General features: G+C 37.4%; 1 protein-coding gene across 1 annotated transcript; it reads left to right on the top strand.

Annotated features, from left to right (window-relative positions):
* Positions 1-6,270: 6,270 nt before the first annotated feature.
* Positions 6,271-13,120, top strand: gmppab (GDP-mannose pyrophosphorylase Ab). Its single transcript, XM_060868634.1, has 12 exons — positions 6,271-6,529; positions 7,315-7,412; positions 7,561-7,664; positions 8,261-8,453; positions 8,547-8,606; positions 9,310-9,440; positions 9,987-10,121; positions 10,202-10,299; positions 10,409-10,455; positions 10,548-10,640; positions 10,864-11,032; positions 12,323-13,120. The coding sequence occupies exons 1-12, from the start codon at positions 6,487-6,489 to the stop codon at positions 12,421-12,423; spliced, it is 1,272 nt and encodes a 423-aa protein (XP_060724617.1). The 5' UTR covers positions 6,271-6,486; the 3' UTR covers positions 12,424-13,120.
* The last annotated feature ends 1,218 nt before the right edge of the window (positions 13,121-14,338 follow it).

Here is a 14,338-nt window from a genome sequence, read left to right as displayed (position 1 = left end):
ATCCAGAAGAGAAGTGTTCTGGATTTTCCATGGGTATTTGTTTGGATGTGCCTAACCTGCTGACCTCTCCATAAACAGGAGCCTTATTGGACTAGTCTGCGAGGCATTCCACCAATCAGGACTGCGTGACATGTCTCCCACAGTTTATGTTAAAATGTTGCATCGGCGGCCTTAAATGGTCATAAACATCATGTTACACTGCTTGGTGTGTGCGCCTGAGTGTGTGTGCGCCTGAACCTGTGTGTGTGTGTGTGTGTTTGAGTGTGTATGTGTGTGCTCCTGAATGTTTGAGTGTGTACTCAGAGACTGGTTAAGGGAGGATACTAAAAGATATTTTGTGAGAGTTACTGTCTCGGGTCAGCAGTGTTATTACTTTGACAAGCTGTTAGTAAATTTCCACTATTGCAGAAAAGAAAAGGAATGTCTCATTACTCACACTGTAAATGTCAGGGATTTAAAACAATCCAGCTCTAGATTAGAGCTCTCTTTTATAGCTGCAGATCATTTTTATTATATACACTATAATCTCATTTCTTTTGAAGCTGTTAAGAAGAATTAACTAAATTTAGGGATAAGCGATGATTGTAAAAGTTTCACTTTTCGTTTAGTTTCTTATAAATAATACACCGTATTACATTTTGACATTTCATTGCTGTGTTCCTGTACTATACATAACAATAAATACAATAAAGAACCTATCTCTATCTATCTATCTATCTATCTATCTATCTATCTATCTATCTATCTATCTATCTATCTATCTATCTATCTATCTATCTACAGTGTCTAGATTAACCAACCAAAATTAAAGAGGCAGTCATGTAAATTATCATTAAAACATAAGGAGAAGCCAGAACGAGGGTCAGGTCAGCTGTAATGCCATATGCTGAAGAATGACATAAAATTGATGAAACTTGTTATAATATTCAGACTAGAAAACCATGCAATCTAACGATGCAAATAGCTCTTTGCTATGGAGCATAATCAGACCTAGCTGGTATAAATATAAATAAAAATAAGATGAGATTAAACCTCAATTTTAAATAACACATAGAACCATTCATTTTTATACACCCGCCCATCACAGCCGTAGTCAACTGTTGACACAAAGTTGGAAGCACACCGTTGCGATAGTTTTGAGATTTCCTATCTTGGTGGTGTGAAGAGCAAACTGACTAACAGCAAGTGAAGCTTTTCTGTTTACCAAAAACTGTTTGCTATTCCAAAAAGGGTTCCAAACAGTTTCGTAATCCGTCACACAAATTATAAACCAAAAATTAAAAACTGTGTGTGATTGGTTTTGTTTTGTCGTTGCCATTTACGCTGGTCAGGCAGACACAAGTGCAGGTTTCACTTTGCTTTGGACCGTAACAACAAAAAAGGGGAAGTAATTCTCAAAATGATAAACAGACAATTCTCAAAATGATAAACAGGAAAATTCAAGTTCAAGTCAAGGAAACAACACAGGAATAAATTTAACTCACTAGATAAAGCACTGGTTGTATTAAAGCCCAGTCGATTTGAAGTGTGTGTGTGTGTGTGTGTGTGTGTGTGTGTGTGTGTGTGTGTGTGTGTGTGTGTGTGTGTGTGAATTGATTTTGCTTACAATTAACATTAAAGATAGGATAGAACCAAATGCATCACAAGCATATACACACTACTTGAGTTTATTACCCAGTTGGGTGTTGTTAGTTATAGCTAGTTATCAGGTAGGTACCGGATAAAAGCATGGCCTGAATTACCCAGGGCCTGGGAAAGTTTCCATTGTTAGATTTCTCCAAGTGAGTCTCCTTTTAGAAGAGTACATTGGTGCCATAGTGCAGAACATTAACCAGACATAAGGGAGTAAACAGACAGTGTGCGTCTCATTTTTCTCTGTCTTTTCGTCCACTTTTATGAAGAGCCACTCTACCGTTCGCATCCCTTTTGGCTAGTGATCTAAGCACATACAAGTGCACTTTTATTTCCATGCAGTGTTCAATATATAACACTATTTTAAACAGATTCAAATAATAAAATGTCTCAGACAAAAGCGACACTTTGGAAAGGCTGGCATATTAACTTTGACAGGCTGCAGCTCCTTTTTCCCTGACCCATGCTCATCATCTCATGGATCCTCTTCTCCTTGACAACTTCTAAGCTTGGATTTCTTTCAGTCTAAGGAAGCACATGGATCTAAAAGACAAAGTTTTCTATATTAAATTTGTTTTTCTGAAGCGTAATATATTTGAGAAATGCGACCGCATTGCCATTCCAGATATTGCATATCATCCACAGACTGATAGAATTTGCATAATGTTTTCTATTTTCAACAGAACTTTATTAAAGTTCATTAAAGCTGTCTAATAGCTGAGTACATGATGTCGTTCTTAAACAGCTCCCTGGACAAGAACAAGGAGAGAAAATGAAAAACAACTAAAAAAAACCTGCAGTACACAAGGCAGGAATGTTCCAGATGAGAGGACGAGCAGTTAGTAAGCAGTTAATGTGATTAGACGTAGCCTGCAGGAATGATTACTAGCACAGTGTGTGTTTATATATGAGTATGTTTGTTCTGGAAGCTGTTTCTGATTTTATTTTAAGATGTTCCTCGCTGAATAAAAATGAAATTAGCTGAATGATTGTATTCTTTTGCATCACTTGTAAATTTGCATAAAACCATCTGTCAAATAGAGATAAATTGTAAATGTATTACATCTTTGATTCATCTCACCATCAATGATTTGATCCAGCACTGGTATGAAACATTCAAGATCGGCATGAGACCATAGCAGTATAATCTAAAGCTGAATAATCTTCTAACATCCATAATAAATCTCAGGGCCTAAAGTTTAAATGATTTGTCCTGAACTGAGTGCATAAGAGTTAAAGGAAGAAATTGACTTCTTTTAAAATGGAGCATTTGTATACATATCCACTATGTGGTTAACAAAAAGCATAGATCTTGATAAACGTGGATTATGAGCTCTGTAAGCATAATTTAATAAATAATCAGCCACCACCATAGTGTGAACATCACCTAGAAACCTTTTGGGAGTACATATGCATGCCAAGACCTTCAATAAAGTCGCAAGGTTTCCATCTAACATAATATTTGCTGTATTAAGTTACTGTTATACAAGCATAATGTGCTTTATTGGGTGACGCATTAATGGCAAGGAATGTTCAGCAGATTCTCCCTCGCAGACTGCTGTATAATGTCAATCGATAGATTAGGAACAGTTGGCCACCAACACATATAAAATGAAGGAGTAGTTCCCCGTCTTTGTTGAGGCAGTTTGGCGCCCTGCATGAACTCATTTGGCTTCCAGGGAACTTAGACATTGGCAATTGTGATACTACAGCAGGGATCGTTAGTCACCCAGAGACAAAATTTATAGTGGAACACAATTAAACTCTCAATCAAACTCTAAACACACTAGCAGAATGTGGCCAGAGGCCTGATAGTGTTTGGATTGTAGGGTATGTGGAGGATGGTGAATGAAGTGCTAAGAGAGGAAAAAATACAGTCTGGTGGAGAGAAATTGGGGTAGAAGATCAACAAAATATTGAAAGATTAGCAAAAACATTGAGGAAGCAAGTCAAGTCAAGTCAAGTCAAGAAGCTTTTATTGTCATTTCAACCATATATAGCTGTTACAGTACACACAGTGAAATGAGACAACGTTTCTCCAGGATCATAGTGCTACATAAAACAAAGACAGGGCTAAAGACTTGTAAGTAGTCTTAGCCACATAAAGTGCAACTGTGCAACCTGGTGCAAACAGTGCAGGACAAGACAAACAAGACAGACAAGACAGTGCAGGACAAAAGACAGTGCAGGACAAAAGACAGTGCAGGACAAAAGACAGTGCAGACACAAAGTTACAAGACAATACAAAAAGTACAAAGAATGCAATACACAAAAGACAATAAACAGTAAACGATGTAAAGGGATGTGGTAGCTCAGTGGTTAAGGCGTTTGACTACTGATCGGAAGGTCATTGGTTCGAATCCCAGGTCCACCAAGTTGCGACTGCAGGGCCCCTGAGCAAGGCCCTTAACCCTCAATTGCTCAGGTGTATAAACTGAAAAATGTAAGTCACTCTGGATAAGAGAGTCTGCTAAATGCTGTAAATGTAAAATGTAATGTAAACAGAAACAGCGCCGACCGACCAGTGTTAATACTGTATGTGAATACTGAATGTTCAAACAATATTTTGTGCAGTAACATTAGAATGAACACAGTTTCTTAGCAGCAGGTCCTTGGGATAATATATAGAATTGTGCAAAAAGCAAACTATACAATGAGCAGGGGCCAATTTTAGGACTGTGACCACTTGACTACATTAAAATTCTGGAGATGTTATGGTCTACAGAAATGAGACAAAATATTAGGAACACCTTGCTTACTGGAAACATGATGGGAATGGAGGGAAAATAAACTCTAGCCACTGTACATATGTTAGCAGAGTACAGCTAACTTTGCAAGTTCAGTGAGTAGAGTAGGAGTAACACTTTAACATGCTGGAAGGACATGATGGATTTATGGGATAAAAAAGGGATCCAGGTGATATAAACATTCCTGGCATCTAAGAGGTTTGAAATAGAACCTCTTTTCAACTTAATTACCAACACTTTAAACATAATGTGGAATTTAATCTGTAGTAGCAGCATATAGTATAATGTATAGTTGAATACAGTGAAAATAAGATGGATCTTACTGTATTTTTTTTTTTTTTTACAAACTAAAGCATATTATTATAAGAAAATATTAAATTCTTCCAAACCTCAATACCATGTGAAGGAGATGAAGGAACAAAGATAAGGAGGGAATGCCCAAATATGTACTATAACTCATAGTGTATAACTTATGTCAGGAGTGCAGTGAGGAAAATGAACTGCTGGATTCAAGATAGGAGAGTTTCTAGCCTGGAAGTGTGGGGAAACAGTGTTTAGACAACATCATGTGTGGTCCATTCTGCGTTGACACCAGTACCATATATGTCCATAGACAGACCTGTAACTCCTGATCAATCAGGTTTCTACAGCCTACTATATGTAGAATCAGCGCTACCTATTTTTCCATCTGGGAACAGAGATGAAATACAGGGATGAAGGTCCAGCTTATTTTTTAAGACCTCAAAACGCTAGACTAAATCCAAATATCACAAATTTGATTACAAAAAAAAAAAAAAATTAATTAAACAGAAATGGACTTAGATTTAAATGTCATCAGATCTGAACAGACTGACTATGCGCCTATGACGTTGCATGATAAAAATCATAAAGCAATGAATTTTAAAATTAAACTCAGAAAGGATATTGGTGTGTGGATTTGCTTTTGTAACCAATGAGTTGTCGGTTATGTCCTAAATGGTTTTATTTGGAGCTGGATAAGAGAATGAAACAACTAATCATAAACCCACACTAAGTGTGTGATGAAAAGAAAACTCTAAAAGGATTGAGAATGAGAGGTTTTAAGGATGATTGCTTTCTGTGTATCACAGAGACTCCAATCATAATAACTAGGTATGAAGGGTAGTGACGTAGCATTTTTATTAGCCTGTTGACTAGTTTTTGCAGTTATGGTCATAAATATTCAGCAACAGATATTGCAGTCTTGGCTTTGTCTCCTATGTAACTTTATACAGTATTTTAACAAAAACTATGATTAGCTTCTATTCTCGGATTGGCTGCTGCCTTACTTGTTATGAATACATATCCTAAATGTATATTTTTAATATACATTTTTACATCCTGTCAGGTTTGTAAAATATTTAAGAACAGAAATTCAGTACTGACATTACTGTTTATATTTCCAGTACATTCTATTGCCCAAATCCTGCCCAAGATCCTGCTAGTTGGCACTGTGTTAGCATAAACTGTTACGATTTACTTAAAAGTATTCTTAATTACGTGCTCAAAACAAATATACTGTCTCTAAAGTCCTGCACGTGTTATATTGTCATGGACTTGAATTGTTTAATAGATGATTTAGTGTTTGTTGAGCTGTCAAAAATGAACGACAGTGTCTAATATGACCCCTAGGGGGCGACGTCGAGCTGTAAAACCACGTTGGGACGTGATAACAGCAATGTGTAAAGGTGGGCGGAGAAAATGGGCGTGGTTTCCAACACAGCAGTATGTAAGGATGGGCGGAGAAACTGGGCGTGGTTTCTAACACGGCAGTATCCAAAGGTGGGCGGATAAAGTGGGCGTGGTTTCTAACACAGCAGTATGTGAAGGTGGGCGGGGAGAGTGGGCGTGGTTTCTAACACAGCAGTATCCAAACTTCCGCATTTCAGGATTTATTGGATTGAATGAAACTGAGCTGTTTTGACTTCATTTTTTCTTTCGAGAACTGTGTGGTAAAACAAAATAAAACCTTTAATACGTTACATCTAGAGTGCGAAGTGCTGATAAAAAAACTACTCGGTACAAAAGGAATATATTCTAATTGATCGACGCCTCTTCTGAGATTATCTTTGACAGTATCTAAGATTTCATGATGTTAAAGGCAGTTATTCTAATCGGCGGTCCTCAAAAAGGTAACACGTGTTTACTAGATCTGCATTTCATTCTTCAAACTGTCCTGTGAAGAAATGTTACATGGACATGACATATGTTTCTGTTCTGATGACGTGGCGCTCGCTGAGAAACGTGAATGACGACACGATTCAACACCGCAGTAATCATCAGGAATATAGAATAACTTTACTAAAGGCTAATATATCAGTTAAAAGCTATGTATTGAGCAGCACAATACTGTACACAGCACGTATTGAGCATAAATGATGAATATTTAACAGTAACCATGACAACAGTCTTTCATGTGAAGTATGAAGACTAATATACTGTTAAATATATAAAACAAGCTCATATAATTTATCGGAATGATGCATTTATTATATGATGTAAATGATAAAGTATTTATTCATATATTATGATGAACCCATTACGGCATAAAGCTTAGACAGCACTGATGAATTATATAAACATTATGCAAGCCTTACACATTAAAACAAAAATAATTCTTAACAGCATTGTATTTTATCACACCCATATTTACCAGACACTCTTATCCAGAGTGACTTAAAATTTATTTTAATTTAGAAAACTTAAGATTAAGGGCCTTGCTCAGGGGCCCAGCAGTGGCAGCTTGGTGGACCTGCGATTCAAACCCATGACCTTCTTGACAGTAGTCCAACATCTTAACCACTAGGCTACCACATCCCATACCAACCTTTTGTCAGTACAGATTGTAAGACTTAAAAATATTTCTCTTATTAGTAAAATATTTTGTAACTTAAGTGGGATTTTGTGTATTTTCTAGGAACTCGCTTCCGGCCTTTGTCATTTGAGGTGCCCAAACCTCTCTTTCCTGTGGCTGGTGTGCCGATGCTCCAACACCACATTGAAGCCTGTGCCAAGGTAAGAAAACATTCCTGTGTGTAATTGCTTGTAACGACTTCAAAAACGACTTCAAAAACTGAAATTCTCATTGATGCTGAAGAAAGAAAATCCTTAATAAAGCTGGAATAAAATAATTATGTCGAGATTGGTTGCTTTTCCTTGGTAGGTGCCAAATATGAAGGAGATCATCCTGATCGGGTTTTACCAGCCTAATGATGAGCTGAACCGCTTCATAGCTTCTTCCCAGCAAGAGTTTAAATTATCAGTAAGGTAGGAGTATAAAGTAAACCTGTTGCTTTATATGTAATCATATATACGACACAACAGACATTCTGTTATAAAAAAAATCAATCATCCACATGGTGGTATGATGCGATCCATTGCTAAGAAGAGCTTATTTTCTAACAACAACATGTACCAACAGTTACAACTTTCAATTATTTAATGAACATCATGTACTTTTATCTGATTTTAATTACATTTGATGTTTTTGCAGTGTCTGTGAGGTGAGTCAGGGTTTCCCAGCAGAAGTTGCAGGGGGTTCTATGTTTAATGGAAATGACAATTCATTTCAAAATAGGAAAATATGTGATGCTATGATAATAATGATTAAATACTATAAAGAAAGAATTTTAGTACAAAAAAAAATCACTTTACTTTCAATCCTAATTGGTATTTCAGCTAAATTCTTTATGCAGATAAAGACTAAAGAAGATCAAGGTTGGGAACCCCTGACTTACAGTACATTACAGCAGCTATAACCAGTCCTTCCATCAACTAGATTTTATTTAGATAATTTTATAAATGAGGAATCATCCAAGTATCCTTTTCTTCATCTTCTATCTTCCATCTGATAACACATTTAGATACCTTCAGGAGTTTGCAGCTCTGGGCACAGGCGGTGGCATTTACCATTTCCGGGACCAGATCCTGTCTGGAGGACCATCTGCGTTCTTCCTTATGAATGCTGACGTTTGCTCTGCGTTCCCCCTGCAGGACATGCTCAACTTCCACCACCAGCGTGGAAACTCTCACTGTGGAATCATTTTATGCACTACGGTAAATTAGAAGCCACTGAGTAGAAATGGCAAGGCTGAGGATACTGAGGTTGTATGGCTTGAAATGATGACACTTTTGTTGATGTTTCTCCAGGCTAACAGGGAACAGTCTTTGAACTATGGGTGCATTGTAGAGAATCAGGAAACAAATGAGGTATAAAGAATATATCTATATATTACATATCTGCAGAAATATCATTCTATTACCTCTGACCCATCAAGGCATAGATTCCACAAGAGCTCTGAACATTTATGGCGTTTGACAGATGCCCTTTTCCAGAGCAGCTTACATTTTTTATCTTGTTTAATAAAACTGAGCAATTGAGGGTTAAGTACAGGGGCTCAGCAGTTTTGGCTAGGTGGACCTGGAATTCAAACTCACAAACTTCTAATTAGTAGTCCATCACCTTAACCACTAAGCTACAACATCCCAAGGTTAGCTACCACATCACAAGGTTTGCTTTAGTTTCTGGCACCAGGGAATTAGCAGAAGTCATCAAAGCTGTATTGTGTTGCCTCCAGAGGCTCATCTCAGCACCTTGGATTGAGATTCCTGAAAATGTCTGAAAAATTGTTTAGTAATGGTTTGAGGAACATGATATGCTTTGACTCAGTATCAATCCTATCAAGCATCTGTGGGATGTGTTAAACACACACAAGTGTGATCCATGGAGTCTCCATCTCACAGCTTACACGACTTAAAGGATCTGTAGCTAACGTCTTGCGGGCAAATACCACAGCACACCTTCAGAGGTCTTGTGGAGTTTGTGCCTTGATGGGTCAAAGCTGTTTTGGTGGCACAAAATGTACCTACACAGTATTGATCAGGTGGATTTAATGTTGTTCTTTTTGGGCAGGTGCTTCATTTTGTGGAGAAACCCAGTACTTTTGTTAGTGATATTATCAACTGTGGCATCTACTTGTTCACCCCAAAGATTTTTGCCCATATTGGGACAGTGTTTCAGAGGAATCAAGAAGACTGGTCGCTGTAAGTATCATATCATTAGAGATTCTTAAAAATATACAAATAAACATATGCAAATGAAGAGAATTCCACAGACCCGTGCTCTCTATTGAGATTTGTTTTCTGTAAATAAGCTCATTATTTGTGAGTACACCGATATTTTTCGTAGATGTTTCGTATACGTTTGATTTCGGGTTCATGTTTTTATAGACTACTTCTTTTTGAGTTATTGAGAAACTAATTTAAATTGAAGTGAACAGTCAAACAAGATAAAGCTTAATTAAACTCCCAGGGTGAGAATTCTACCACTCTAACGCAATAAAAATTGACTTAATGGACCGTAAATGATTCCATGAAAAGAGACAGTATTATGTTTATATTTATATTCTATTTATGGCATTTGGCAGATGCTCTTATTCAGACCAACTATTTTACACAACTTCCTATTTGAGGGTTCGGGCCCAGCACAAAGGTCGATCTCACAACCTTCTAAACAGTAGTCCAATGTCTTAACCACTGAGCTTGGACTGTGAGAGAATTGTGATGCTGAAATTAACTTTAAATCAACAGAGAGGAGCCTCCATGTGGCAGGCAGCTGCGAGAGCTGATCCGCTTGGAACAGGACATCTTTACGATGTTGGCTGCGCAGAAACAGCTGTACGTCTACAAAACGCAGCATTTCTGGAGCCAGATTAAATCAGCAGGGTACGCACACATTAGTACACACTCCTTCTGTTTATTGTGTTCATCACTTCGTGTCAACAGTATCTAAATTTGATTGACAGATCTGCAATATATGCCAGTCGTTTGTACCTGAACCGATATATTGAGACACATCCTGATAGACTGGCCAGAAACCAAGACGGAGGCCCTAAAATTATAGGTATTTATTATTATTATTATTATTATTATTATTATTATTATTATTGTACACCAGGACAAACCTGTGTAGATTGTTTTTACTGAATATAAGGAATAATTTCCACCTACAGGGAATGTATACATCCATCAGACAGCTAATATTGACACCACAGCTGTTGTAAGTATATTACAAACAGTCTTCAAGCATCAAAAGAAAGAGTGCCAAAGGAGTTTTCTGTTATTGTGTAACTGTTTTTAATACCACTTCAGCTGGGCCCTAACGTCTCAATAGGGAAAGGTGTAATAATCGGCGCAGGAGTTCGAGTGAGAGAATCAATCGTCTTACATGGCGCTACTCTGCAGGTACTGAAGCCTAGTATCCCTTAGCTATGGAGTATACAGTGCGTGCTTCATTTGATTTGTTTGATTCATGCTGTGTTTTCCTGCTGTTCCGTTTCTCGAACACATTTCCACAGCTTTATTACTGCGTTATTACAGTTCCCAAAAGAAATGAGCGAGAAATGTGACAAGCTGCAGGTTGTATCAATTCTGCATAAATGTTCTGTCCTGGTGTTTTGTTTTTCAGGATCACTGCTGTGTGCTTAACAGCATCGTAGGCTGGGACTGTACCGTCGGAAAATGGGCGAGAGTGGAGGGGACGCCGAGCGACCCTAACCCCAACGACCCCTATGCTAAAATTGACAGCGAGACTCTGTTCAGAGATGGAGGTTTGACGCCATCGATTACAATCCTGGGTATGAGACAGTTTTCTTCCTCCTATCAGCTAAAAATACAGATTTTCCTGATTTGGGGCTTGAAATGAGATGGCAAAAGCTGGTTTTAAACTGCAGTAGGTAGCCACCTCATAAAAAGATGGATTACAGAGTGTCAGGATTGCTCAATAGATGTCATTCTATTTTGGGTTACTGTAGAATTCGTCTTTAGGAACAGGAATGTAAAGAACAAATAGAAAGTCAGTTTGAGCACATGTTCAAGTATAAGTCTTCTGCTTATTTTCCTGTAAAAACACACACACACACACACACACACACACACACACACACACGTGTACATGTGTACAGATTTGACATGTGTACAGATTTAGTATGAACGTGTTTGAGTAGTGCACAGTAACTATTTTGCTTAGGATAATTGTATATAGGCCCTGCCTACTCCAAAATTTGGTACATTTCTCACTGCAATTCTATATGCATTATGTAAGGAATAAAAAAACAACAGAACCTACTGTTCTATCTAATCAACAATAAGACTGGTGTCATGTGGCACAACATGAAGTGTAGCTACTGTTACCACCCAGAATATGAGTATTTTCTAATAACAACACGTCCTTTAGTTTTATTCCACTTGTACCACACCATTTTTCAACATTAACATTTTTCCATTTCTTTGTAAGAACATTGTAATTATTTATTTATTTATTTATTTTTATTTGTTGAAGTTAGTTTCCTTATAACTCTCTTCATAAACACCTTGTTGTGATATCTATCACTCTATCCTGAAGACTTTTGTGTGTCAGAAAATGCTAGAGCTCTGACACTGGAGACTCCTTCTCAAAATGCAAAATCAATCCTTTCCTTACATAAAAATATTTAATGTAGAAGCAATTACACACATTTTAAATCTGTTTATATGGAGTGCCTACCATGCCAGTGCTTGTGAATGAGTTAATAAAGAAACGATACCATATTAGAGCGAACGTACTGTCAGAGCTGTTCATTTAATGCGATTAATGTGCAATTAAATGTATTTAACGCATCCATTATTATCATTCGAAAATGTGCATCATGTTAAAACATGAACTAATATAATACAAGACTAAATTATCATGAAGGAAAATTTCCAGTAGATGGCATTGTTGCTTTCAGGCAATCAGCATGCAGCAGGGCGCGATACAGCAGCCGTAACCGTGTGCAGGTCAGAAAGAAAACTGATACAGAAGCAGGCCAGTCAAGCATATCGAGAGCAATCTGCATTTATATGACATTAATTTAAACCTCTGATGTAGTGTTGTCTTTTTTCTTCAGGGTGCAATGTGAATATTCCATCAGAAGTCATCATTCGAAACTCGATCGTACTTCCTCACAAGGATCTCAACAGGAGCTTCAAGAACCAGATCATCCTCTAGAGAACCCTTTTGTGTAGAGACAAAACCTAAACAGTCATAATGAAACAAAAGTGATTGCACAACATATTTTTTATAGTAAATACAGTATTCTGTGTTTATTCTTGGTGTAGGTTTACTGCTCTTTAGGTGCCTTGTAGAATTTGAACATTTTTCTATTTTTTTTTTTAAAGCAACATTTAAAGGTATAAAGCACATATTAAGGTCTATGTGATGAATGATTGTAAGTAATGATATATTTCTTTACTAATAAGAGCCTGTGAGTAATTTACAGTGTGGTTTGTCAGATATCTGTCATTCATCAGATCAACACTGTGAAGACTACTCCATGTACTACACACTTATTTTAAGGTATTGGTGAAGGTGATGTGATGCAGAAGGACCTTGATTCTCGTGCATGTTTGTATGAACTGAAACAGCTTTCATTAAGACTCATGCATGCATGTGTTCCCATTAATCTGATGATTTGCACACTGAAAGTAAGAATGGTTCTGAAGTATTCTCGCTGTATGCATTGGTTTCCTCAATGGTTGTACGAATGCTAATTTCTGCCTAATGTTAACTTTATTATAAGTACTGCATGAAGCATTTTGGAGCGATGTGGAAACCACGGCAGTATGACAAACAGATTGCGGAACCTGATGTTTTTCGTTTTGCTACTATTTTAATGAATGAATAATACATACCGGAGCCGAATGCACCGCTGCTTCTTCTTGTGTTACTGGTTTGTTCAAAGTTTACATTATTTCAAGTTCTGTCACATATTCAAGATGGCAGAGCCATATGGGTGAACAGATTTTAAAGACTTGAATTTTTCAAGCAGCAGTCAACAGTGTTGACGTATTTGGTTAAGAGCTAGTCTGCTGTTATGGCTGAATGAACTTTTTTGTAATGTAAAAAAGAAGTGCATATGTTATTGTTTCCGAATAAGCTAGAAAAGGACTTTTTCACAGACAACTTAGACCTAATCTTAGAACGAGTTGCACGGTTATTGTTAATTGATCCTTCCTTTGGTCTAGCTGAGGGCTGTTACACTAGCCTGAACTCTGCCAACTTCGTTTTCTTTGAGTTTAATACAATCCAATTATCATGGAAAGCCTGAAGCTCACCAACCTGAAACAACGTGTATCTAAATCAGAAAGACAGTGTGTGTGTGTTTGAGAGAGAGAGAGAGAGAGAGAGAGTGCTGCCTAAGACATTAACTTCTCGAATCCATTTGTGTGGGTGGCAGAATGAAGAAGAAACTCCACAAAGTTTAGTGAAGAAGAGGGGATTAAGTGGATTTCTTCCACCTTGATGCGTCAACACGACAGCCGCATCTAGAGCTCTATACACTTTGCACCACAGGCTAAATAACACACAGCACTGCTTCCAAAAGTCACCTCATTAGCAAAAAAAAAAAAAAAACCACCTCTGATGCAACTGACTTTACTTTTTGAACGATCTTTTTACATAACAAAGTAGCTTAAGCACTTATTCCTGATGTACAGAGCGTTCTTGATGGTTATTTTAGAGAGTTTGGGTCGGTGATGGTTCAGCTGATAGCATCGATTTTTTTTTAGCAACCACCGAGTGGACGTTTATTGATCTGTAAATGTAATTAAGATACTGGTTGATCCTTTTTCCAAATACTACGAAAGATTATCTTTCGTAGTATTTGGGAAAAAGATCAACCAGTATCTTAATTACATATGTAGAATAAAACATGGAAATGAATTAATTAACATTTTAGCTTCCACTGAATAAACACAGGCTTAGTGGATAGCATGTTTGCCTCGCACCAGAGGGTTGGGGGTTCAACTCCTGCCTCTGCCCGGTGAGGTGTGGGGTGTTTACATATTCTCCCCAGTGGTTTCCTCTTGGTACTCTGGGTTCTTCCCCTAGTCCAAATACATACGTTGCAGGCTGACAGGCATCT

The sequence above is a fragment of the Tachysurus vachellii genome, chromosome 4 (assembly GCF_030014155.1).
Source record: "Tachysurus vachellii isolate PV-2020 chromosome 4, HZAU_Pvac_v1, whole genome shotgun sequence".
Taxonomy (NCBI): Eukaryota; Metazoa; Chordata; class Actinopteri; order Siluriformes; family Bagridae; genus Tachysurus; species Tachysurus vachellii.
The sequence above is the reverse complement of the archived record's forward strand: the minus strand, read 5'-3'. Positions and strand labels throughout refer to the sequence as shown.